Genomic DNA, 27,852 nt, shown 5'->3' with positions numbered 1-27,852 from the left:
AGTCCTTCCAGCATGTGACTCCTGCCTTACAACTAGCTGCATGGCCAGAAGGATGGTGGACTTGGCCATGCAGCTAGTTGTAAGGCTCTCCTGGAGGCAGGAGTCACGTGGGGGCAGGTCATCTATAATCTGTTAATCTGTAATGTGATATGTTATATCGTGAACCTAAAGCTACTGTTTTTATGAAAGACTGTAACACATCTGTCAGTTTGAGAGTATTTTAAATATTTTTACATATTAAAGATTACTATTGAGGATAATGCACTAGGCTGGTGCGCCCTCTGTTTTGTTTTATGATTGCAGTGCTCTTAGACTTCCCCAGTCTTGTGAGGGCAACAAGGCATAGCGCATCCAGGCAAGGCGGGACAGGAATATAGACAACTTACATTTTGTCAGGAAATGTCCTGCAGAAGGAATCTTGCTGCTGGTGCACGGCTGCGAGCGCCGGTGTGCATGCGTGCAAGTTTTGGTGCCAGATGTCCCATTTACAAACCTATTGTAAACAGTCAGTGCTGTCTGATCTGCAGCTTCCTGTGACCCCTGCTACCTGTAACCTGCTTTGAGATCCTGTTCCTGTGTTCTGAGCTGGCTTGTCTTTGACTATTCCTGCCTGCTGCCTGTACAAGACCCCGGCGTGTCCCTGACCTTGATCTTGCCTGCTCCTCTTGTTACTACGCTGTCCGCTTGTTGCCAACCAAGCTTGTACTCTGCCCTATCTCTGCCGCTGATCCTGTCCTGACTTGTCAAACCTGTGTGTGCCTGTGCCTATCTGTGCTCCAAACCCCTGAGAACTGATCCGCCATGCACTGCCTGCCATGCTGACCCAGCTCCTCTACTACCTGCTGTGCTGACCCAGCTCGTCTACTGCCTCCTGTGCTGACATCAAATCCCACTAGTCCTCATTCCTGTGGCATCAGGAACTCCGGAGCAACTCTCCTGACTACCTACCTACCATTCGGTACTCTCAGGTCCCCTGTCTGCTCTATTAGGGGCCACAAGTCAGATAAGCAAAATGTTATAATCTGTACAGAAATGTTTCTGTTTTAAATATCAATGCATCATGTTATTTGACCAGTTCAGAAGCAATTAGTAGCAAAGTAGTAGCACAGGATTTCATAACTTACGATTTAAAACAGTGAGCAGCGGTTGTTAGCCAGGTGTTGCTAATGAGAGACGCTCCACATACATGATTCCCATTTAAGTGCAGACTAGCCTGCCAGGGCCATGTACCCAAAGCTGCATCTGTTCCTCCGACTATTTTACTTGCTATTAAAGGGCCACCAACTCCGCAATCTGTTCATAAAGTGAAAAAAAAAATTGTAAGCAATATGTTTTTACAGTGATTACTAGCTTACACTGCCAACAAATTCTTGACACAAGTAGGGGTAACTATGGGCAAAATGAAAAATGACATCCATGATGCAGTCTGTCACTAGTAGCTGTGAGCCAAGTTTTTGGCTGAATTCAGCTCAGACTAAACTTGTGGGAAGCTGTCACGTGATAGCAGGCTACCCACCCAATCAGCTGTGGCCATGGAATTCCCCTGCATCTGCAGATAACATAAGGTCAGGGCTACTGGTGACATTGTTGACCTAATAAGGCCATATTTTTATAATGTCAATAACCAAGTATGGCCATGTGGCCATATTAAGTTAATTATGTCACCAGCATTCCACCCCGCTGCCGGCCAGCTATCATGTGCCATTTTCCTACAGATTCAGGCTGAACTGAGTTTAGCCAAACCTTTAGCTCATCCTTAGTCACCAGCACTTCACCTATTCATTTTTCCAGTGGATCCATTATTGTTCTACTCCTGACAAATACAGGCTATCACTAATTGTTTATTGCATAATTATCACCTGATTATAATATAACTGGCAACTTCTATACTGACCCCCAACAATATAACATTTAACAATGGATCTCTTTTCTGGTTTAACAACCTTGTCTAGGATATCAGAGATTAAAGTACCTAGAAGCTGTCAAACAGTGGGGTTCCCAAGTCCAGAAATTCTGTAGCCAAAAGTGTGAAATATTTGAAAAGAGGGTTAAAACATCTATCGGACTATTTTGCAGCCTTTATGCCTACTTGGGAAATTAACCCCCTTTAGTTGTCCTATTGACCATGGTCACTGACACAAAACGTGATTGGAAATTCAGACTATACTGTTGTCTTCGAAAAGGAGATGAGGGTAAATGTTTTAATAAGGACAAGGTTTAAGAGGCTTTTTCACCTCTCTTTAAAGACCTCTGTCTTTTCGTTGTATCTTTAAGACAAGAAGAAAAGGGAAATCCCTTCCCAATTGGACACAAATGTTACTTTTTTTTTTTTTTTTAGTCTTTTTTTAAGGTAAGCAGAGTGTACAAAATAGTATGATATCACATATATCAACCAACATCATATAATGATAGGCAAAAGTTATAACTTGTCAAAAAGGTCTATGTACATTAATGAGATAACCGGCAAGGTTCCTTTACAGTGGTATGAAAGAGCCCGAGATTGTGTTTCAAAGACTCCACAACAGCTACATTCTGCAATTCAACCTGAATAATGGAGGGAACTTCCAAACCAGGAAGAGGGTTAGTTTAATAGGACATATGTATACCATTAAATGAGATTGATAGGGAAAAAGTAAGATAATAACCTAAAGGGTAAAGCAAACGTAATCCCCATCGGCAGGTACCGAGCAATTGTAATTTAATGGACTATGCCTAAATAGTGTGTCCCTTATAGGGTGTGGCTCTCGGTCCTGGTTTCTCCCTACTCGATATACAATTGAAAAAACAGTTTTTGCTTTAGATACACGTTAAACATGTCTTTACTTCACACACATTTTCACTTTATACATTTGTCTGTCTCTTTTGGTCACTATCTTGCTGCTTTATGAACCATTTACAAATGATGTGAAACCAAAAGTGCAGCACCCAAGTGATCAAGAATGAATATAACAATCTTATAATCAAAAACCAAAGTGTAAATAATATACTTATAACAAAAATTACCAACAAAAGGGTGACTTTAAAATGTGCACGTGACTCTTCTTAGTGGTAAAAATAACTCCAACAGTTGTCCATGTGTATTATTCATCCAACTGTGCAAATATATCATCACATGTTGCTCCAAACCACCACCTTTGCACACTCCCCAGCTATTAAGCTGCATCAGAAAGGAAGCCAGGTTTGTTAGCACTGATAGGGCATCACAGTATGGCAATCCATCTGCATTGTAATCCTCTACTTGCACAGGGAGCTGCCAGCACCACCAATGTATCAAGCCTATGAGGAACGCTCACCACACCGGAGCAGTAGAAAAAGGTATATATAGTGTAGTAATTTATTTTTAAGTCAGCTTCTATCCATCCATTAAATCCATACACCAAAGTTTACAGATATAGCAGAGTGTAAACCCACCATGTGGAGACATTCATTTATTAAGATGACCACCGGTCTCAAAAATGGAAGCGGCAGCGTAATGTCAGCACGTAGCTCCTTCCAAAGCATTCTGTGCACATGCATGTCTTTAGGTGATAGAAGAGTCACATGTGTGTGGGACTTTCTATGAACATTTTAAAGTTACTTTTTTGTTGGTCATTTTTGTCATAAGTATTTACACTCTGGTTTTTGATTATAAGATTGTTATTCTTGATCACCTAGGCCAGGGGTGTCAAACTCAGTTTCATTGTGGGCCACATCAGCATTATGGTTGCCCTCAAAGGGCTGGCCGTATCTGTAAGACTAGATGTCCACCCCCCTTACATCAGATTTCTAGAGCACCCCATCCCATCATCACAAGTCAAAAGCCCCTGACCCTCACTTATATGACAGTGCACCCCCTCTTACCTGGTGCTGCTGCCAGGAAGAAGCTGGGGCCGAGAGGGGAAGCAGACAGTGCATGGTCTGGAGTAGCAATAAGGTGGGGGCAGAAACGGGGGGTCGAGGGGGTTCAAGAGCGGTGTGAGGGCCACATGAAATGGCCTGGAATGCCGGATTTGGCCCGTGGGCCTTGCGTTTGACACATGTGACCTAGGTGCTGCACTTTTGGTTTCACATTTCATTTTGGGGCTTGTATACTTACCTTACTTGCTAGCTGCCTAAGTATTGCACTTATATGATTTCATTTTTTGGGGGCTTTGCAAATGTCTAAACTCCCATTAAAGCGGTGTTCTGTCTGGGCAAAAAAATAAATACAAGTCAGCAGCTACAATATTGTAGCTGCTGACTTTTAATATATAGTCACTTAACTGTCCAGGGAGTCCACGATATCAGCACCCCAGCCGATTTTTGGATCAGCTGTCGGTGCTGCCACCGGCCATTCTTCGTAAGGGAAACCAGCAGTGAAGCCTTTCAGCTTCACAGCTGGATCCCTACTGCAAATGCACGAAATGCGCTACACTTAATTGGCCTGGCGGCGGAGGAAGGGGGACAATTTCCGACGGACGGCGCCACGACAAGACGGGAAGGGAAACTGTCAAAACCAGGTTACCCTGTTCTCCCCTACCCCCTGAAAGATGCCAAATGTGGCAACAGAGGGGGGAGGAGGAAGCAGATCAGTGGAAATTCCATGTTTGGGTGGAACTCCTCTTTAACTGCTTTAGTGTAAACAAGAAAGCTCTTGATAGGGACGGCTATGCAAAGAAATGAGGGTTGCCTCTTTAAATCCTCACTATTCAACCTAATCAAAGTCCTAAAATAGTCACAAGACTCATAGCTGTCATTAAAGAGTTATACGTCTAGAAATGGTAAAGATATTCAAATAACATGCTACTCTGAGAATCAAGATTGCAGTTTAACATTGAGCTTAAAAGGGAATTACTTTCAGCATTGCAGAAGAATTTTGTATGCAGAGTTACTTGTATACAGATAGTGATGTAATAAAAAGCATAGTCTGCTTCATACATATGAGTTTAGTTGTCAGTAGCATGGACCAGCTAGACATGTGCATTCGTTTTCGTCCGAATGCATTTTCGTCTGAATTTCAGGTATTTTCGTTATCGTTTCAACAAACAAAAACGAACGCACAGAATACGAAAACCAAAAGATCCGACATAAACAAATGCTTTATTTTCCTTTTCGTCGGTCGAATGTGCCTATTAGTTCAAGATTATTCTACATAGAGAGAAAAGATTTGACATTATAGAGAGAAAAGATTCGACATAGAGAGAAAAGATTCGACATAGAGAGAAAAGATTCGACATTATAGAGAGAAAAGATTCGACATTATAGAGAGAAAAGATTCGACATTATAGAGAGAAAAGATCGCTGCTGGAATTGGGTGGGGGAAGTAAAATAAAAATAATGATGATGATGAATGTTATTGGCTGATTGTAACCAAAGAGGAGGAGCAGTAAAATAGCTAGAACTAACTTGACATTTCAACATGAACAACGAAGATTTCGACAAAGCATCGAAAAACGTTGAATCTGTCATTGAAGGCTTATGGTGTCTGTTGATAGTTCTAAGAATATTTGACGGAGCAGCTAAACTGTACGACGCTGCAATCATACATTTCCGGTCAAATGCTCGGCCCATAGGCTATAGAAAAATTCTATTGTTGGCTGACTAGTAATAATAATTAATAAATATAATTATTACTAGTCATACAACATTAGAATTCTACTATAGCTTGTAGGGGGACCATTGGACCGGAAAAGTATGATTAAAGCGTCGTACAGTTTCGCTGCTCCGTCGAATCTTCTTTGAACATTCGACAGACAGTCAGACACCATAAGCCTTCAATGACAGATTCAACCTTAATTCGTTCTGATTTTCGGACTAATGCAATTTCCAATGAAAAACAAAATAAATAAAAAAAAATCTGGGGTAACTAAATAAATGTATTTTTCGGACGAAAACGAAAATCCGAAACAAAATTGTTCAGTGTGCACATGTCTACTTACAGCAAGATTTTCCCCAACTTTCCCTGCAAATGTATATCTTCTGTATAGTACATATTAGTGTTCTTGTTTTTTATTTTAAATGGTCAGCTGCACAGCTGCACAGCTGCACCTGTGTGGGGGGTCTTTTTATAAAAAACACTGGCTCCTTGATCCATCTATGTCCTTCCATAACGAGCTGCATATAAGAATTGTGCACCCTCTGGTGGCCAATCCAAGCAGTTCAAATTGAAAACATGTAGTGCACTCTTCCCTGCTCTAGCTGAAATCAATAGCAGCCAATCCAGGCCTTTCAAACTTTACGTGTACACAGTGTGCTTTCTCCAACTCTAGCTGGAGTGTGCAAAAATGCGAGTTACACATGTTTTCAGGCGTTTTTAAGGCCCTCACATTGAAACCTATGGTGGCTAAAAATGTACACCTCAAAGAAACTCATGTACTTTTTTGAGCTCTGGGTATCAAGCTTGCAGCAACAAGATGCTCACATGTCACTGGGCACGATTAAATATACTGGAAATCCTGTTGATGGGTTTCAAAGCCCGTTGGAAAATGTGCTTCAAAACACTCAGCTGTGAACCTATTACAACAGTAAAAGTATTTTGTAAATAATAGCAGCGTAAGTACCTGAATTTGACATGGTATCAGCCTCTAATGCCCCGTACACACGATCCGTTTTTTTCCTGGCCAAACTAACATCGGTATTCCGACTGAATGGAACTCGGATGGAACTCCGATGGAATTCCTCAGAAAAAAAGTCCGATGGGGGCATACACACGGTCGGAATTTCCAATGGAAAAAGTCTGTCTGACTTTTTCCATCGGAAATTCCGATCGTGTATACAGGGCTTTACTTTCCCTGCAATTCCATATGCTGTACAGCATAGCTGGAGTGTGAGAGTAGAAAGTAGCACAAGGAGCCAATCAGTTAATGTGATGACAAGAGTCATTCTGTATATTCATAAGCTCGATTTAAAGAAAGTGGGTTGAGCAATGCTGGCAATCAGTCTGATAACATCTAGCGTCAGAAAAAAAGTACTGCGGGGAAAATCTCTGCATTAGAAAATCTCTGCATTAGAGATGAGAAAATCTCTGCATTATTTTCTAATTGGCCCGGCGGCGGAGGAAGGGGGACAATTTCCGAGGGACGGCGCAACGGCAAGACGGGAAGGGTAACTGTCAAAAACAGGTTTCCCTGTTCTCCCCTCCCCCCTGAAAGATGCCAAATGTGGCAACCGAGGGGGAAGGAGGAAGCAGATCAGTGGAAGATACGCTGCTATTATTTGAGTGTTTTGAAGCTATTCATTTTTTATCTTGTTATTTTTGTCTGGAGTTCTGTTTTAAGAGTGTGACAGGAGCTGCAAAGTAAGTAGTGTATTTGAGATATGCAAACATTAAGAGATTTTTGCAGAATTTGTTTTCTTATTTATGATAATTACCTATCGCAATGAGTGGAATACACTAAAGCTGGCCATACAGAGCTACGTTTTTTCATTCATCCAGCCAGCTGAATGAAAAAAATTGAACCAATGTCCCTGCCACACATTTGAAGTGGATGAGGGAATCCCCCCTCTATGTCATTGTATTCTGACAGTGGGACTTCCGCCATAAGACACTGATCAGCACTAGTGCCTATAGACTGTATGCGTCGATCAAGCAAAAATATGCCAACAAGCCTGTTCAAATATTGACTTCTCATGAACAGAAACAACAATACATGGATTGAAATTTGTCCGGTTCCTACTGAACTGGCCAACTTCCAATCCATTTGTAGCCGACCTAACACTTCAGGCTTTACTCTCAGGTTTTAGCCACTCTGGTGTGAATTGGAAATCTATAAAATTAGTCTACAGTTCCGCTTCTAAATAATATGTGCCCATTCTAACTAATCTCTAATAGACCTGCTTTCCATATCAATATACATAATATCATCACTTAAATCTGATCTCCATTTTTCGAAATGTGTGAAATTTCAATAATAATTTGAACAAAGCTGGTCCAAATGAACTATTTATGCAGTCTCAGCTACATACAGTATACAGTGCTGTGTTCCGGCAGTGAGACAGGAAATTACCATCCCAATCCCAAAACAAGATCGAGTCAGCTGAGCACTACTCAGCCATTTACAGACGCTTTATAGTCTATGAATGAATACAAAGCTTTCTCTAATTGGCTGTGATGGAGAGGTGAGCGAATGACATTACGAATGCAGTTAGAGGAAGATTTGTATTCATTCATATAATACAAAGCTTGTTGTAAATGGCTAAGCTACCCTCAGCGTGAATCAATTTTGTTCCTGGAGTGGGGTGGGAGGTCCCCGTCCTGCTACCAGAACACAGAGCTGTATATTAAATGTAGCTGAGGCTACTTACAGTTTTTTTAGCGCTGACAGTAGCTCCATCTGTTGGCGAAGTAAATAGTTTAATTGGATCAGCTTGGTCCAAACAAATTTCACTAAACATGGTGATATGGAAATTGCATATTTCATATTTCCTTATTATTAGTTGTCTAGTTGCCTCACAAATATCTAATAAAGCTTCTAATATCTTGGTTATTCTAGTAACTTTTAGCTGACTCATGTCATTGGAATGTGATTGTAAGCTGACTCTATGGACAAGCCAGCCCCCTGTTCTTCAGGAGTTTATCATTTTCCTTAGAAGGTCATTTAGCTCTTAAGGTGGGCTTGACCTTTTTCTATATACAATATGCTAGATAGAACTTGTAGGGTTAGTCTCACACCAGAGCTTACAATCATACAATTGTCTGATCTGATCATCTGGCCATGCTGCATGTGCAGGAGGGACCCATGGCAGAAACAGCATCTTTAGTAAAGTATTCTTGTCATATATTCTTTATCTGTGTCTGTCAGTACTTTTAATAAATGTTATATTTATAAGTATTTGCACGATCTCTCTTTGCACATATCGAACACAATCCCAAAAATGTGACAAAACACATTCAGCTTTAACCATTGTTGTCATTAATATCAATGTAATTATTATTATCCTTTCCCCAATTACTTCAATTATAATGGCCAGAAGTTGCACTATAATTACTGTATACTTACCATTATAGTAGATCACCATATCACTGCAAAGTTGCCCAAAATGCTCTTCTGTACTAACATAAATACATGCTAATTAATCCTAAATGTGTACATTACTGGATATGCATATGATCTAAAAATGCTAGTTGCTTGACCAACATGGTCACCCATAGGCTTCCAATCACTGACGTGGACCAAATATGCAGATCTGGAATTGTGACTTCTCTTTCTGCATTGCTCCAGGCCATTGACTGACTGTACTAAAGCCACAGACAGCTAGACAACTACGTACAGGGAGTGCAGAATTATTAGGCAAGTTGTATTTTTGAGGATTAATTTTATTATTGAACAACAACCATGTTCTCAATGAACCCAAAAAACTCATTAATATCAAAGCTGAATATTTTTGGAAGTAGTTTTTAGTTTGTTTTTCGTTTTAGCTATTTTAGGGGGATATCTGTGTGTGCAGGTGACTATTACTGTGCATAATTATTAGGCAACTTAACAAAAAAAAATATATACCCATTTCAATTATTTATTTTTACCAGTGAAACCAATATAACATCTCAACATTCACAAATATACATTTCTGACATTCAAAAACAAAACAAAAACAAATCAGTGACCAATATAGCGACCTTTCTTTGCAAGGACACTCAAAAGCCTGCCATCCATGGATTCTGTCAGTGTTTTGATCTGTTCACCATCAACATTGCGTGCAGCAGCAACCACAGCCTCCCAGACACTGTTCAGAGAGGTGTATCGGTTTCCCTCCTTGTAAATCTCACATTTGATGATGGACCACAGGTTCTCAATGGGGTTCAGATCAGGTGAACAAGGAGGCCATGTCATTAGTTTTTCTTCTTTTATACCCTTTATTGCCAGCCACGCTGTGGAGTACTTGGACGCGTGTGATGGAGCATTGTCCTGCATGAAAATCATGTTTTTCTTGAAGGATGCAGACTTCTTCCTGTACCACTGCTTGAAGAAGGTGTCTTCCAGAAACTGGCAGTAGGACTGGGAGTTGAGCTTGACTCCTTCCTCAACCCGAAAAGGCCCCACAAGCTCATCTTTGATGATACCAGCCCAAACCAGTACTCCACCTCCACCTTGCTGGCGTCTGAGTCGGACTGGAGCTCTCTGCCCTTTACCAATCCAGCCACGGGTCCATCCATCTGACCCATCAAGACTCACTCTCATTTCATCAGTCCATAAAACCTTAGAAAAATCAGTCTTGAGATATTTCTTGGCCCAGTCTTGACGTTTCAGCTTGTGTGTCTTGTTCAGTGGTGGTCGTCTTTCAGCCTTTCTTACCTTGGCCATGTCTCTGAGTATTGCACACCTTGTGCTTTTGGGCACTCCAGTGATGTTGCAGCTCTGAAATATGGCCAAACTGGTGGCAAGTGGCATCTTGGCAGCTGCACGCTTGACTTTTCTCAGTTCGTGGGCAGTTATTTTGCGCCTTGGTTTTTTCACACGCTTCTTGCGACCCTGTTGACTATTTCGAATGAAAAGCTTGATTGTTCGATGATCACGCTTCAGAAGCTTTGCAATTTTAAGAGTGCTGCATCCCTCTGCAAGATATCTCACTATTTTTGACTTTTCTGAGCCTGTCAAGTCCTTCTTTTGACCCATTTTGCCAAAGGAAAGGAAGTTGACTAATAATTATGCACACCTGATATAGGGTGTTGATGTCATTAGACCACACCCCTTCTCATTACAGAGATGCACATCACCTAATATGCTTAATTGGTAGTAGGCTTTCGAGCCTATACAGCTTGGAGTAAGACAACATGCATAAAGAGGATGATGTGGTCAAAATACTCATTTGCCTAATAATTCTGCACTCCCTGTATGTCAGCCTGCATATTTCTCTCAGTACAAGTTTCAGTAACAGAGCCTTCACGTTTTGTGACATACATGAAAGCATTGGGTGTTGTTGACTTATAAAGAGGTTGTTCATTGTTTCATGTACTCAACCTACCTATTACAGTTTGGGAAGTGCTCTGTGCTGTAGTCCTAACATTTGTATAGCCTGGAACTGTAAATGAAAGTGGATAAAAGAAAACAAAATCAATACAATGTGGAGGCAGCCATTGCTGGCAAATCCTTCTGAAATTGCCAGTTGGCTGGTTGTCATGCTGATCCTATAACATCAAAACATTCTGAGTTGCTCATCTGGAACAAGCATGTAGACTGGAAGTGTCAACAACAGTCTGAATTTACTTGCCAGATGCATATTTCAGATCTATGATTTAGAAAGTACAAAAGTTTGTGGTGGCCAGGCAACTAGCATTTTTAGAAAGTCCAGATATAGCAGATCCAAATTTCTTTTAGTACATGCTTCCATAAAAAAAAAGCCAATAGGTACGGTATATTCCAGGTCTTTGACTCAATAAAGGGTAAGGCCCCATACACACGATAGAATCCATCCGCAGATAAATCCCAGCAAATGGGTTTCAGCGGATAGATCCTATGGTGTGTACACGCCAGCGGATCTGTTTCCGCGGAGAAATCTCCTCTGGGATGGATTCCAGCAGATCGGATATTTGCTGACATGCACAACAAATCCATCTGCTGGAATCCATTCCAACAGATGGATCCGCTCGTCTGTACAGACTTACCGGATCCATCCGTCCAAAGGGATTCCCCGCACGCGTCGTAATGATTTGACGCATGCGTGGAATTCCTTATATGACAGCGTCGCGCCGTCGCCGCGTCATAATCGCGGCGACGGCGCGACACGTCATCGCCAGAGGATTTCCGCGCGGATTTCAATGCGATGGTGTGTACACTCCATCGCATAGAAATCTGCGGAAATCTTTGAGAGGATTTATCCGTGGAAACGGTCCGCTGGACCGTATCCGCGGATAAATTCTCTCGTGTGTATGGGGCCTGAGTTGCAGCACAACACACTCATACATACACAGGCAAATAGCCACCATTAATAATACAAAATACAGTGCTGCACTACAAATTCTCAGAACAATATAATCAACAAATATTGGGGGTTATTTATGAAAGTTTCTGATGAAGTGGATGGCCCTGTTGGCCACCTCTCAACATTTCTTGATTGTAAAATTGAAGGAGTTAGCAGAAAATTGATGGCCCAACCGTGCCAAAATCAGATGCAGTTGTTTCTTTAGGTAACCCAGGGTGCTCTGTGAACCCTTTGTAAGGTAGAATATATATATAGTTTAAAATTGTTTAAAAATGTTCTGAAAAAAATGAGTTTCCTGTTTGTTTTATGTAGTTAACATACCTAATACAGTTTGACCAGTGCTCTTTGTTAAAGTACTAAAAATTGTATAGCTTGAAACTGTAAAACAAAATTAATTAAAAAAAAAAAAATTCTGTGCCATGTCTGTAAGGCTTCTTTCACACTATGGATTGTATGTCCGTTTTATAATATCCGTTACTACTGTTATTACACCTATTAACGGACGTTTATTAACGGATTTAATAACGGATACATACGGATAAATATTTTACCATTCTTCCTTTATTGAAAACGGATAATGTTTATCCGTATATATCCGTATACATCCGTTATATCATTCCTTTCTAACGTCCGTTAATAAAAACCATTTCACCCTTTCTTGAAGTCCAGCTCCAGAAGTCTTTACTGAGCATGCTCAGTAAAATTAACGTCCGTTAACATAACGGACATTTACGGAGACATTTACTAACGTCCGTGCGCCATAGACTTCAATGTTAAAATATAACGGACGTTAATATATCCGTTACTTGCAACGGAAAAAAAATTAGTGCAAGACCCGTCACATATTCCGTAATAACTAACGTCCGTACGTTATAACGAACTATTACGGATCTTTATGGAACATAAAATAATCCCATAGACTTTAATGATATGTTATAAAGGACGTATAACTTCCGTTTTTTAACATTATCTGACGGATTTTAATACGGATTATTAAAACGGATTTATTTTGTAGTGTGAAAAGGGCCTAACAGTATTTTCCTACTGATAATAAAAATAAAGGGCCCACCACTTTTTTTTTTTTTAAAACAAAATGACAGCTGAAAGATCAGATTTTAAGCGGTGTGCCAATAACAATAGTGAATAAAATACAATATGCTACATGTTAATATGTATTGAGTTAAAGCAGCCTATTGAATTGATTAAAAAACAAAAAAGCACCTAAAAAGGTGCATGATGCATTTTTGGCAGCACAGCACCCAGAAAAACATGTCTGTACACAATTGCAATGAGAAGGTGCCACCAGTCAAAAGTGACTCAATCCTTGTTAGACAGCTTAATCTAAAGTAAAAATCTGAAATCATGCACTGTCTATATAGGTAACACAGTGTGAAATTATATATATATATATATATATATATATATACACACACACACACACACTATATTGCCAAAGGGATTGGGATGCCTGCCTTTACACGCACATGAACTTTAATAGCATCCCAGTCTTATGCCGCGTACACACCATCACTTTATGTGATAAAAAAAAACGACACTTTCTGTGAAGTAAAAAATGACGTTTTTGAAACTTCAATTTTCAAAGACGAAGTTGCCTACACACCATCATTTTCTCACAATGTTCTTGCAAAGTGAGGTTACGTTCCACCACGTTTTTCCATTGAAGCTCGCTTCATAAGTAGCTTCTGGGCATGCGTGGATGAAAAAACGTCTTAGAAAACGACGTTTTTTGCTACACACGGTCAATTTCTGTGAAGTAAAAAGTGCACTTTTGAAAAACGACACATAAAATTGAAGCATGCTTCAATTTTTTTTGGTCGTTTTTTACAAGACATAAAACGACGTTTTCCCCCACACACAGTCAATTAAAGTGACGTTTTTAAAAACGTCATTTTTTTTCATCACATAAAGTGATGGTGTGTACGCGGCATTAGAGTTGGCCCACTCTTTGCAACTATAACAGCTTCAACTGTTCTGGGAAGGCTGTCCACAAGGTTTAGGAGTGTGTCTATGGGAAGCACATTTGTGAGGTCAGGCACTGATGTTGGACGAATAAACCTGGCTTGCAGTCTTTGCTCTAATTCATCCCAAAGCTATTCTATCGAGTTGAGGTCAGGACTCTGTACAGGCCAGTCAAGTTCCTCCACTGTCCTTATGGACCTTACTTTGTTTACTGGTCCAAATCATTTGGAGGGGGGGGGGGGGTTATGGTGTGTGGTTGTTTTTTTAGGGGTTGGGCTTGGCCCTTATTTCCATTGAAGGGAACACAATGGAAATCAGAATACTTCGGCCCCGTACACACCATAGAATCCATCCGCAGATAAATCCCAGCAGATGGGTTTCAGCGGATAGATCCTATGGTGTGTACACGCCAGCGGATCTTTTTCCGCGGATATATCTCCCCTGGGATGGATTCCAGCAGATCGGATATTTGCTGACATGCAGAACATATCCATCTGCTGGAGTCCATCCCAACAGATGGATCCGCTGGTCTGTACAGACTCACCGGTTCCATCCGTCCGAAGGGATCCCCCGCATGCGTCGTAATGATTCGACGCATGCGTGGAATTCCTTATATGACAGCGTCGCGCACGTCGCCGCGTCATAATCGCGGCGACGGCGCGACACGTCATCGCCAGAGGATTTCGGCGTGGATTTCAATGCGATGGTGAGTACACTCCATCGCAGAGAAATCTGCTGAAATCCTCGAGAGGATTTATCCGCGGAAACGGTCCGCTGGACCGTATCCGCGGATAAATCCTCCCGTGTGTATGGGGCCTAAGACATTTTGAACAATATCATTCTCCCAACTTTGTGGGAACAGTTTGGGGATGGCCCCTTCGGGTTCCAAAATGACTGCGCACCAGTGTGCAAAGCAAGGTCCATAAACACATGGAGGAGCGGGTTTGGGGTGGAGGAATTTGACTGGCCTGCAGTCCTGACTTTCACCCAATAGAACGCCTTTTGGATCAATTAGAGTGGAGACTGCAAGCCAGGCCATCTCATCCAACATCAGTGCCTGACCTCACAAATACGCTTCTGGAAAAATGGTCAAACATTCCCATAAACGCACTCCACATAACTCTGATCTAAATATCATTAAGTGTCTGGGATTACATGAAGAGACAGAAGGGTTTGAGACAGCCTACATCCACAGAAGATCTGTGGTTAGTTCTCCAAAATGTTTGGAACAACCTACCTGCTGAGTTCCTTCAAAAACTGTGTGCAAGTGCACCTAGAAGAATTTATGCTGTTTTGAAGGCCAAGGGTGGTCACACCAAATAATGATTTGATTTGGATTTCACTTTTGTTAATTGATACAATTAACTATTAAACACTTTTATTTCTAAAATAATTCTTAATTTACAGCATCTTTTCACGCCTGCTTAAAACTTTTACACAGTACTGTATATATACTGTATCTGAAACAATATTATATATCATTTTATAAACCAATATAAATTGGTTTATCAAACTGACTGAAAACCATTTAGTTTCCCTTTATTTCATGTATTCAACCTACCTAATACAGACTGACCTGTGCTCTGTGTTGAAGTACTAAAATGTGTATAGCTTGAAACTGTAAAAGAAAGTAATTGAAAAGGTAATCAATCCTGTGCCATGTCTGCAATGAAAAAAGAAAAGACAACAGTATTTCCTGCATCTACTTTCTATCATTTGTCAGTCTGGCAGTTACTGTAATGAAGGGCCCAGCATGAAAATTGAGTTTGGTTCTCAACAAAATAACGGGTTACGCAATTATCAAGCATGAATGTAAAGGTCAAATTTTAATTAAAGAAGTAGCGACTGGCTAGGGTTGATTTACCAAAAGAGTAGAGAGTTTTCAGTTAGTTCATATAGCTTAGTGAATATGGGGAAGTTTTGTCTACTTTGAATGCCCAGAACTGTCCAGAGACAGGAGGTGTCAACCAGATGTCAGAGGTGCCCCAGCCAATATCCAGGAGACAGGAGGTCTCATCCCAGGAATTAGGTCAGCTCCTATCGGTGTGTCAGGAGAATCCCTATCCAAAGGCCAGGAGTGGGCTGTGCAGCAGGGCGCTGTGACTAAAGGCTTAGTGAGCCAACAGAACCAGGAGAGTTGGTAACACAGTCAGATGAATTGATAAAGGGAGCAACTGTGCTGCTGACATGGAAGCCAGGTGGCTTGACACTTTCAGTTGACTTTTCTAGCCGATGGTGGGAACTCCTGCATCATTTATTTGCGAAATGATCCATTCTTTCAAAAAAAATGGGGGTTGCCCTAAAATGCAGTTGGAACTGGTGCAACTCATTGGAAAAGCACCTACCACATGAGTATAATCAGTGCCAGGACACAGTTATCTAGATCCCAGGGTAAACATGCCAAACTGCGCCCCCCTCCCCAAGGTATATGAGCATTATGTGTCCAAAAAAATCAAGCACTACTCTGCATGCTGACCCTTTAACCAAAAATTCCCTTTGCCAACCAAAATCTTCGACCCCCCTCTCCCCCTCAAATAATTTCTCTCCCCAAATCTCTTCTCATAGCACAAATGTCCCCCATCACACTTCCTGGCACAAATCCTTTGCCCCTCAGAATTTCCCTCCGAGCACAATACTTCTCCAAGCACAAATCCCCCCCCCCCTCCTAGCACAATCCCACCTTATATATCCCCATGAGCACAAATCCTCCTCCTTGGTGCAAATCCCACCAAATCCCCTCAGCACAAATCCCCCTAATCACCTCTACTAGCACAATCCCCCCAAATCTCCCACGTAACACACCCCCCCCCCAAAAAAAATGCCCTGCCTAGCACAAAGCCCCTCCCTCAAATTTCCCATGATCATAAATCCTTCCTGCAACACAAATACCCACTAATCCCCCCTCCTAACACAAATTCCCCCTCAATTTTCCTTTATAGTACAGATTCCCCCCCGAATCCCCCTTCCTAACACAAATACCCCCTCTATTTTTTTTTTCAAACTAGCACAAATCCTCCTCCTCCCTCCAAAATCTCCTCTCCCAGCACAAATCCCCCCAAATTGCCCTTCCTAGCACCCCCATCACCTCCCCAGTGCAAATCCTCCCCCTTTAATCCCCCCTACTAGCACAAATTCACCCCCCCCAAATGTCCCACCTTTAGGCCTGTGATTTGCCGCACTGAGCTGACAGGAGTATTGATGCTGCTGTCACTACTCCTGTCAGCTTGTAGCAGCAGGAACTCTCCATGCGGAGCCCTCACCACCTCACATGATACCAGTACTCGAGGAAGTTGCCCCTCTTGCCCCCCTTGTCCCAGGCTAGAGTATAATCCTCCCAATACCACAACTAGTAAATGTAAAAGAACATTAATAAAGGAAAAGATTATTTTTTAATCTGCTTAGTGATATTTTGTAGCTCGAAACCATGCTTAAAAGAAACATCTAAGCCCTGCTTATCAAAATGTCATTTGGTATGACATCCTTACAACGCAGTACTGACACAGTTCTGACTTTAGGTGAGATGTGTATATTTGTTTATAATAAATAAAAAGTTTGCATAAAACCGTCTTAGATTTAGCCCAAGTACAACTAGTGGTATAAACCTGTCATAGTGTTAATACATCGGCAAGCTAGTCCAGATTTCCACTTTCCCATCTTTGGCCAATTTTTTTGTGTCACTCTCCTGTGATTTTAATCAACTGGTTAGCCTTATTTCACACACAAAAGGTCAGATATCATAGCCACACACGGCACACTGCTGGGGGCAAAAAGGCTGAAAGAGATAGCTAACACATGGTGCATCAATACACCTAGAACTTTGGGAGGGTAGGGCAAGATGTTGATGTTCATTTTAAAGGGCTGCCTAATGAACCAAAATGCCACAAAGGTTCAGCAGCACAGGGCACAGCATGTTAATGTGTTGAGGAAGTGTCATTTAGAATTAGTGGTACCACATTGCACCAATGCGCTTTACTGTGGTGCAATAGTTTGAGAAGTCCCTTACTAATAGTGACTCTAGATAAGACTACATACCACCCTTAGCAGCCCTGCCATCCTAGCTTGTGGTTTAGTTTGGATAAACAGGAATCAGGCCTGGTAAAAAGAAATGCTCATATGATAATGTACAGTAGGTTTTAGTAACAAATCAGATTGGATTTGTCCTTTGTTTTGTCTCATTAAGTGCATCTAAACCCCAAAACAGGCTTTCTTTCCTTAATTTTCACCTGGTGACCCTGCAAATAACACACATTCTGTTCCAGGGTGGCTACGTTCACCCACTCCACTGTATCTATGGAGGAGCCAAGATTGTCACCATAGGCTGCTCTTTTTCTGCTCTTTATCTCTATTACACGGCTAGTGGGAGAATTTGCACTTTACAGAAGATACTTTAGAAGGAAGATAATGTTTGTTGGTGATTTCAATTCAATTTAAAAAGCACATAATTTCTGACAAGTTCAACCGGTATTATTATCTTTTACTTTTACCTGGTGATCTTGACAGTAACACACTTCTTGTCTTAGGCCTCGTACACACGACCGTTTTCCATGGCAGAATCCATCAAGAGTTTTTTTTGCCGAGGAAACCGGTCGTGTGTACATTTTTCATCGAGGAAACTGTCGAGGAACTCGACGAGCCAAAAAGAGAGCAAGTTCTCTATCTCCTCGACGGGAGTCTCAACTTAGACGTCGAGTTCCTCATCGGGCTGGTTTCCGACGAGAAACCCGAGCGTGTGTATGCTAAGAAACCCGCGCTTGCTCAGAATAAAGTATGAGACGGGAGTAAAAGTAGCATTTGTAATGGAGATAACACATTTTTAAAGCTGTAACAGACTGAAAAGTGCAAATCGTCTCTTACCAAACTTTTACTTAACACGCAACTTTTACTTAACACGCAGAGGAGATTTTGTCTTGACCGTGTGTACGCAAAGAAAGCTTGTCAAGTTTCTCGACAAGCCTAACAAAGACCTCGACGAGGAAAATTATGTGTTTCGCCCGACGAGTTACTCGGTCGTGTGTACGAGGCCTGAGGGTGGAAACACTCACTCACTGTACTGTATATATAGAGAAGCAACATTGTCATCCTAGGTTGCTCTCCTGATTTGGACTACAAATTCCTCTCCCTCCCCTCATTTTTTAATTACATAAGAAATATGGGTTTTGTAGTTCACAGAAGATAGATGGGAAAGCTGATAACATTGTTTAAGATTTCAGTTTGGTACACAGAAAGTTGCAAGGATAATAGATTTCTGGCTAGATAAACAGATTTGTTGTACATGCAAAAATATGTACTGAGAAAAAGGAAAGAAATCCAGCTACCACATCCAAGAACTGATAAGCTGCAACATACTGCATTTTTCTCTTGGGTTTAGATATACTTTAACAAACTCATGTGACTTATTCATCTCCACCTGTCTGTAAATTAGTGTTATTTTTAGAACTGGTTCTTAGGTAAGAACATAGATCAGTGAAAATAAGCTAAAAAATACAAAACAATGTGCCATCAGTGAATCACCTAAATAAGTGAGAACGTATATGACAAACCCAAAGCATGCAGAATACATTACAAATAAACATCAAAACAAAATGTGAGTATGAAAAAAAAAAAATATATATATATATATATATATATATATATATATATATATATATATATATATATATATATATACACACACTGCTCAAAAAAATTAAAGAAACACTTTTGAATCAGAACTCCTGGGATATTGATCTGGTCAGTTAAGTAGCAGAGGTGGAGGGGCGTATACAGAGGGGGTTGTTATTCAGTTTCAGCTGCTTTGCTGTTAATTGAAATTAACAACAGGTGCACTAGATGGGCAACAATGAGACGACCTCCAAAACAGGAAAGTTTTTTTTAGGTGGAGGTGTCTGGCATTTTTTTCCTTACTCATCTTTTCTGACTGTTTTTCACTAGTTTTGTATTTGGCTAGGATCAGTGTCACTACTGGTAGCACGAGGCGATACTTAAAGCTACTCTAAAGGTTGCACAGGCAGTCCACATCAATACATGTCATTGCCCGAAGGTTTACTGTGTCTCCCAGCACAAGAGCATGGAGGAGATTCCAGGAGACAGGCAGTTACTCTAGGAGAGCTGGACAGAGACCTGTAGAAGGTCCTTAACCCATCAGTAGGACCGGTATCTGCTCCTTTGTGCAAGGAGGAACAGGATGAGCACTGCCAGAGCCCTACAAAATGACCTCCAGCAGACCACTGGTGTGAATGTCTCTGACCAAACAACCAGAAACAGACCTCATGGGGGTGGCCTGAGGGCCCTACATCCTCTAGTGTGCTCTGTGCTCACTGCCGGACACTGTAGAGCTCGATTGGCATTTTTCATTGAACACCAGAATTGGCAGGTCCGCCACTGGTGCCCCATGCTTTTCACAGATAAGAGCATAAATATATACAGTCCAGAACCTTTGATTGTGTTAAAGTTCAATTCCATGATTGACACTCTTTAAGTGAATCATAGCTCCTTTTTAGGACCAATGTGGGTGAAAAAAACCTCCTCCTACCACAAACCACCATGTGCTAGTGTATTATGCGCTCACCCCTTTATAGATCTCCAAACTATAAAATTAACAGAAAAGAAACTTTGAGCGACAGACATGGACCTCCACTCCTTCTCCTGTCAGCAGGTCCAGCTACTTTACACCCAAATGACTGAAGGCCGCTCCCCTTTCTTCCACCACAGTTTTTTCTCCACCACAGATTTTTCTACACTCCTCCATAGTCTAACCATACATTATACAATTTTCTTGTACAATTTAATATGAGGTCAAACCTAATCACTTTCAATTTGTATGCAATCAGGCAGGCCTTTGCACTACATAGTTGAAGGTACTTCTAAAGGAAATTGAATAAGAACATTGTATAATGTATGGCCAGCTTGAGAGACAAGGAAGCAACTGGTTTCCTCAGTTCACAGACGTTTACAGTGTGTTGTTAAAACATGGCCCTGTCCCAACCTTTTCGAGACATGTTGCTGCCATCAATTTCAAAATTACTGTATTTATTGGCGTATAACACTCACCTGTTTACCCTGAAAATAGAGGGTAAACTGTTCCTGCGTGTTATACGCAGGGGGCTGTGGAACGTTTTTTTTCCCTGAAACTTCCCTATTAAAGTTAGGGTACGTGTTATACGCCTGTGCGTGTTGTACGCCGATAAATACGGAACTTAATTTTTTTCTTAAAATGGTACATTTTCTCAGTTTAAACATTTAATATATTTTCTATTTTCTATTGTGAATACAATACATGCTTATGAATGCAATTGCTGTCAAAAGCTTGTAGACTTCACCTTCGTAACATCTCTAAAACACACCCCTTTTTAACCACCAAGCTACACGTTCACTCCCTTGTTGTCTCTCGCCTTGACAATTGCAACTCCCTTCTCCATAGGCTGTTCCCCTCTTCAGTCTATCATGAATGCTGCTTCCAGATTCATCTACCTTATCAACCGCTCAGTGTCTACCACCCCTCTCTGACAATCCCTCCAACCAGGGCCGCTGATAGGGCAGTACAGCCAGCCCTGTTGTACCGGGCCCGGCCCCCATCAGCTCCACAGGGGGGCCCGGGCAACAGTTAATTTATGCATATATAAAAATTTCTAAACCATACCCCGCTACTACTTGCTTAGTGAAGGGTGGGTTGCAATAACATTTTCCTGAGCCCCATCGGGTCTACAGAGGGGCCCAGGAGATAAGCGCAGTGTTTGGACTATTTCTCCTTTTTCGGGCGCATTTACACAAAGCCGTGCCACACTTTGCTCTGCTAGCTAATTAGTCCCGGCTGCCGCTGCCTACTGCCTCCCAGGCGGAGTGATAATACGAGCCTCGCTTAGCTCCGCCTCCCGTTTTCAGGTGCCGAATGCCGAGACTCAGGCGAGGCGACAGGCGGCTCAGTGGATGAGAGATAGCAAGAACATGGAGAACAGCGACGCGTGGCTGCACATGCACTGCACACAGTGAGTGTTGCACAATAGATAGAATCCTTTACTGTGTCTCACTTAAGCTACACACAGCATAGCAGGTCAGAATTATCAGCATTGTAATACTCACGCAGGCAGCACAGTCGGCATATGTTCTGTCATGATCTGTTAGTGTGTCCTATTGCTGTTTGGTGCTGACTTGTTATGGCTGTACTGGGTTATAGTTTGTAACACACAATACAGCCATAAGTTAACAAAGTCAGCACCCAAAAGCCAAGTGACACTGTGAGATCCGTGACAGAGCACATGCTGACTGTGCTGCCTGTGCAATTTTCATAATGCTAATAATTGTAAGATGCAGTGAGATGCTACTCTACACTTGTGTTTGGGGGGTGGGGGGCAGTAAACATGTCCCCCCCCCAACCACCCCCTTTAACATCTTCCTGTCCAGCAACATACTGGTACATTGCTGGATTAGAAGGGTGATATCTTGGTCATCGCCGCAGCAATGATCAAAATATAATTTTTTAGCCCCAACTAGTCTGCACAGAGTAAAAGTAATCCTAGTGGCTAAGAAGTCCCTGCATTACTTTTACAGGCAGTGGAAGGGGGTTCCACCACCGTTCCTCCGTCACCTTTACTGAGCTCTCCCATGCAATCAGGGGTCCCATTAAATATGTGAGCAGCAGCATCTAGTTCCTGGGACACAGTATGCGTGCATATGTAAACAGTGACAAATCTGCAGAGGTTGGTCAGGGGAGGAGCCTGGGGTGGGGTTGAGGGCGGGGTTAAAGGGGGCCCTGTCGGGTAAGCTGTACGGGGCCCCATGATTTCTAACAGCGGCCCTGCCTCCAACTGTCTTTCGAATGCCCAACAAATTAGATTTAAAATACTAACAACATACAATGCAATTCAAAACTCTGCCCCGAGCTACATCTTGTTTTCAAATATCACCCAAACCGTCCTCTGCACTCCTCTCAAGACCTCCTGCTCTCAAGCTCCCTTGTCTTCTCCTTCCATGCTCATCTATTGGACTTCTGTAGAGCCTCTGCCATTCTTTGGAACTCTCTACCTCAGTCTGTCCAGCTATCTGCTACTCTAGCTGCCTTTAGGCGATCCCTGAAAACTCATCTCTTCGGGGAAGCCTAATGTATCACATCTCCAACTAACTGAACTTGTATCATTTCCATCACTATATACATTGTAAACTCTTATGAGCAGGGCCCTCTTAACCCTTTTGTATATTATTGTATTGTAACTGTACTGTATCCCTTTAAATTGTAAAGCAACGTGCAAACTGATGGCGCTATATAAATCATGTGCAATAATAATGATAGTAATAATAATAAAAATAATTATGAGATAAGCAAATCATTGCATTCTGGTTTTATGTCGATTTTATGCAACGTCCCAACTTCTTTGAAGTTCGGTTGTACTGAATATACTGTATATATTTTAACACACACACATTTTGTTTTGATTTTTTTTTATATATATTGAGAATGTCCAATAGGACGAAACGCGTCTGGAGGCAGCGTCAGTGACGTCACCACGCCTAGGAGGGCGGCTCTGTAAGCCGGCCGGCTTTTTTACTTATTTGTACACGCTGTGTTTATACTGCCTAAGTGTAAGTACATTACTTTTTTAATAAATCTGTTATACCTACGATATCACGCTATTGCGTCCCTTTCTATCTTCCTGCCTGCATGTGAGCCGGATTGGGTTACGCTTGTCGTTTTACTGTGGTTATTGATGAGTTGCGTTGCGTCCCAAACCGCAAACACGCACCACCTTTAACATCAAGGCTGCCATTCGATTGGGAATTTTGAAACATCCTAGCCCAGGGGATTCAAAGGCCGTGGCTGGGCTATAGCCAACTGCACTAAAGGCTTGCTATCTGGTAAGCTGATATACAATTCCGGTGGTGGGATCTCACACACTGTATGCATGTCACCTGGTGCATTGAAAAGCTAACATCTCTACATGCAAATCAGCCTCTGATCAATACAGTGATTCTGTCTTTGCTGGAGAACCAATCTAAAATCCACTACTACTTATACCATCTGTGGACTGTTTAAAGCGGGAGTTCACCCATTTCTAAATTTTTTTTTTTTCTTCCCCTAGATTCCTGCTCGTTCGGTCTAGGGGAATCGGCTATTTGTATTAAAATAGGTGCAGTACTTACCCGTTTTCGAGCTGCATCTTCTTCCGTCGCTTCCGGGTATGGTCTTCGGGAGCGGGCGTTCCTTCTTGAGTGACATTCTTCCGAGAGGCTTCCGACGGTCGCATCCATCGCGTCACTCGTAGCCGAAAGAAGCCGAACGTCGGTGCGGCTCTATACTGCGCCTGCGCACCGACGTTCGGCTTCTTTCGGAAAATCGTGACGCGATGGATGCGACCGTCGGAAGCCTCTCGGAAACCTGTCAATCAAGAAGGAACGCCCATTCCCGAAGCCCATACCCGGAAGCGACGGAGAGGATGCGTCTCGTAAACGGGTAAGTACTGCACATATTTTAAAATAAATAGCCGATTCCCCTAGTAATAACGAGCAGGAAGCGAAGGGGGAAAAGTGCCCTCTAGGGGTGAACCCCCGCTTTAATTACTATATTCATTTGTTTTTGATATCTGGCGCGGCTTTTTATATTGTTTTATTTTCTTGTCATCACACGCTAGCCGCTGCCTGAATTTACGGTGTTGTGATAGCGCGGTTTTTTGGTGTATATATATATATATATATGTATTCTGCATGTTTTGGATTTGTCATATGACTTTTCACTGATTTTAGGTGATTCACTGATGGTAAAATAAATAAAAAATAAATAGATAGTCTTATTTTTGGAATGCAGCACATTTTTTGTATTTATTGGAGTGAATCTCGTTGTGCTAGCTGCTTAGTTATCTGAAAGTTTCATCTAAGTCATTGAGCATTGACCCTGTTTTATTTGTGTATTTGCTCAGTGGAAAAATGCTGTTAGACTACATTTCTTAAAGGCATCATATTTGATGTGTGGATAAGCCAGTGCTCAGAAAAAACAACTGACATTTAAAGAGCTTAGATGAAATGTGGTTCACACCTTCAATGTCTTGCTGTCTTTGCAGCTGCACTGTACAGCCACTGTATAATATTTGTTGCTCACAGTCTAATTTTTGTTGCAAGATAAACCCTGTCTTGTCTCTTTCCTATAGCTTTTAAATCTGTTATGACTGCCACCATTCAACTCAGACATTTTTTATTCAGGCTGAAATAAAGCAGAATGGGGATCTGCTGCCAAGCAATAATGTAAAAGTAAAAAAAAAATCAACTACACATCCAAAATATATGATGCTAAAATAGGGTGACCAGACATCCCCAGTTTCAGGGGACAGTCCCATGATTGAGGACACTGTCCCCGGACCAAGTCTGTCCCTGGTTTTGTCCCTAGATTGGATTTAATAGGGGGCAGGGGCAATTTCAAAGAAAGTCAGTGCAGAATTATAATAAAAAAATTAGAATTACACCCCTCCGCTCCGCCGTGCCTACTAGCATAGGGAGGTTGTATTTTTTTCCATTATCTGTGCCCCTTTCTGATGATCATGTGCTGGTCGGAGCGGAGGGAATATTTCTTCAGTTTCGGGCACATGCCCATTCAGCTTCGCTCGCATGTTCTTCTACCATGGCTCAAGTCCTGGCCAGCTGCCTGCTTATCTCCTTGCCTTCCCTGGCGGAGTGATCTTCCTCCGCTCCCCACCCAGTATTAGCCGAAGAGTAAGACTTGACAGGCTGTGAGGCGGGCGGAGGCGAAGGCTGTGAGGCGGGCGGAGGCGAAGGCTGTGAGGCGGGCGGAGGCGACGGGCAGAGAGTTGCTGATTGTTGCCATTACTAGTAAAGAAAAAATATGTCCTCGGATTTCATTTTAAAAATCTGGTCACCTTATGCTAAAACCACATACAGCTTAAAGGCATCTCAATTGAAACAATTGGTGTTTTTCTTATGTGGTCCTTGATTTTGCATTAAAACATGTATTACTGTGTTAATTTTCCCCTATGCCAGTGCCTCGGTCCCCATACCCCCCTTTTGACAAAAGCTTGCCTAGACTTCGGGGGGTTCAATGCAAAGTTCAGCTTTTGCAGATTTCACGCAGGTTTCAATGAACCCAGGCATAATTGCTCATACTTTTTATTTTAGCCTGTGTTCACTACAAAACAATCCTGAAAGGGTTCCCACTTTATGAGCCCATTTGTTGCTGTTTTCTTATGTAACAAGTTATGAGTTAGCTAAGTAGAATATTGGCATTGCACACATTCTTGGAAATGGCTTGGAGCAAGTGGTTGCTCTAGCAATTACCAGCTGTCAACACAAGTCAAAGCATACATTATATCGCCAGCACATCTTATGCCGCGTACACACGATCGGTTTGTCTGATGAAAACGATCTGTTGGACCGTTTTCATCAGACCAAACCGATCGTGTGTGGGCCCCATTGGTTATTTATCCATCGGTTTAAAAAAATGGAACTTGTTTTAAAATTATCTGATGGATACCTAACTGATAGATAAAAAACGATCGTCTGTAGGCACGTCCATCGGTTAAAAATCCATGCATGCTCAGAATCAAGTCGACGCATGCTTGGAAGCATTGAATTTTTTTCAGCACGTTGTTGTGTTTTACATCACCGTGTTCTGACACGATCGTTTTTTTAACCTATGGTGTGTAGGCACGACTGACCATCAGTCAGCTTCATCGGATAACTGATGGAAAAATCAATCATATCCGTTTTCATCGGATTGACCGATCGTGTGTACAGTGCATTAGAGAAGGGGGAGGCAACCTCGGCACTCCAGCTGTTTTGAAACTACAATTCCCATCATGCCTCTTCCTCTAGGAGACATACCTGTGATTATCAGGGTCTTGCAATGTCTCATGGGACTTGTCGTTTCACCACAGCTGGAGGGCCGAGGTTGTCTACCCCTGTCTTAGAGGCTCAAAATAGCATCCAAAAATGCAAAAAGAGACCATATCACAGCAGTAAATAAAGTTTCAGGGCCACGCAAGACCCTTTGCTTAGGTATGTGATAAGTACAAGATGTAAAGCGCAGTAAAATTACATTCAACGCACAATTCAATAATCAAATTTGAGGCTAGGCCTTGTGGTTAACATCCACCTACAATTTAGCCAGTCTTATGATGTATGAGTAACACTAATAATAAGACAGAAATATGAAGTGAATCTATACTTGGATGTTACCATACCATGAACATGTTGGCTGGGAATGGCAGGGCTTTATTGTGACTTTAACAAAAGTAAAGGTCCCATGTGCAGACGGTGCCTAGGATCCAAGGGATGCAGAACCCAGGGATTACCCAAGGGTGGGTCAGAATTTAATCAGATTTGTTTAATACAGCTAGAGTTGAACATTTACTGTAAAAGTGTTACCCAAAACGTAAAAAAAGATTGTACTTACTACTGTTAAGGAGGTTCTGTGCCACGTCATATGTAATTTCTAAAAGAAAAAACAATAAATGATTACTACTTTATTAGGAAATGTGTAATCATTACCCATTAAAGCCTTTTTAGTTAAAAAATAAATTATATATATATATATATATATATATATATATATATATATATATATATATATATATATATATATATGTATATATATATATATATATATATATATATATATATATATATATATATATATGTATATATATATATATATATATATATATATATATATATACCACACACAAGTTGAGTTTGCCAAGCAAAGAAGAATCAATAAGCCAAAAGCAGAAGAGGAGATAAGTAGACCATAACCCCCCCCCCCCCCCTTCCTCCCATCACCACCGTATTGGAAGAAAAAAGCAGAGTCTGGGGCAAGGCCCGCCATCTGAGGCTTGGTTCAACCTATGTGTGTGGTTCAGCCTGCATTTGCGTGGGCACAGCAGCCCATTCATTTGAAATGCAGGAAAAAATGTCCATGCTTTATTTTCAAAGCTTCAGTCGCAGGGAAATTGTATAGCGGTTATGCATCATGCAATTTCCCGCACTCACAAACAAACT

General features: G+C 41.6%; 1 protein-coding gene across 5 annotated transcripts in view; it reads right to left on the bottom strand.

Moving 5' to 3' along the window:
• Positions 1–27,852, bottom strand: part of LOC120916712 (transmembrane protease serine 11F-like) — a 45,768-nt gene that overhangs the window by 4,154 nt on the left and 13,762 nt on the right. The window contains exons 6-9 of one of the 5 annotated variants that reach the window (XM_040327680.1): positions 27,248–27,286; positions 15,419–15,475; positions 10,921–10,977; positions 1,125–1,293 (exon numbers count right to left, since the gene is read on the bottom strand). In XM_040327680.1, the coding sequence (XP_040183614.1) occupies positions 1,125–1,293; positions 10,921–10,977; positions 15,419–15,475; positions 27,248–27,286 (322 nt within the window). The remainder of the gene's footprint in view (positions 1–1,124; positions 1,294–10,920; positions 10,978–15,418; positions 15,476–27,247; positions 27,287–27,852) is intronic. The other 4 variants (XM_040327681.1, XM_040327682.1, XM_040327683.1 and 1 more) reach the window with 4 other exon arrangements.

The sequence above is a fragment of the Rana temporaria genome, chromosome 1 (genome assembly GCF_905171775.1).
Source record: "Rana temporaria chromosome 1, aRanTem1.1, whole genome shotgun sequence".
NCBI classification, from domain to species: domain Eukaryota; kingdom Metazoa; phylum Chordata; class Amphibia; order Anura; family Ranidae; genus Rana; species Rana temporaria.
The sequence above is the reverse complement of the archived record's forward strand: the minus strand, read 5'-3'. Positions and strand labels throughout refer to the sequence as shown.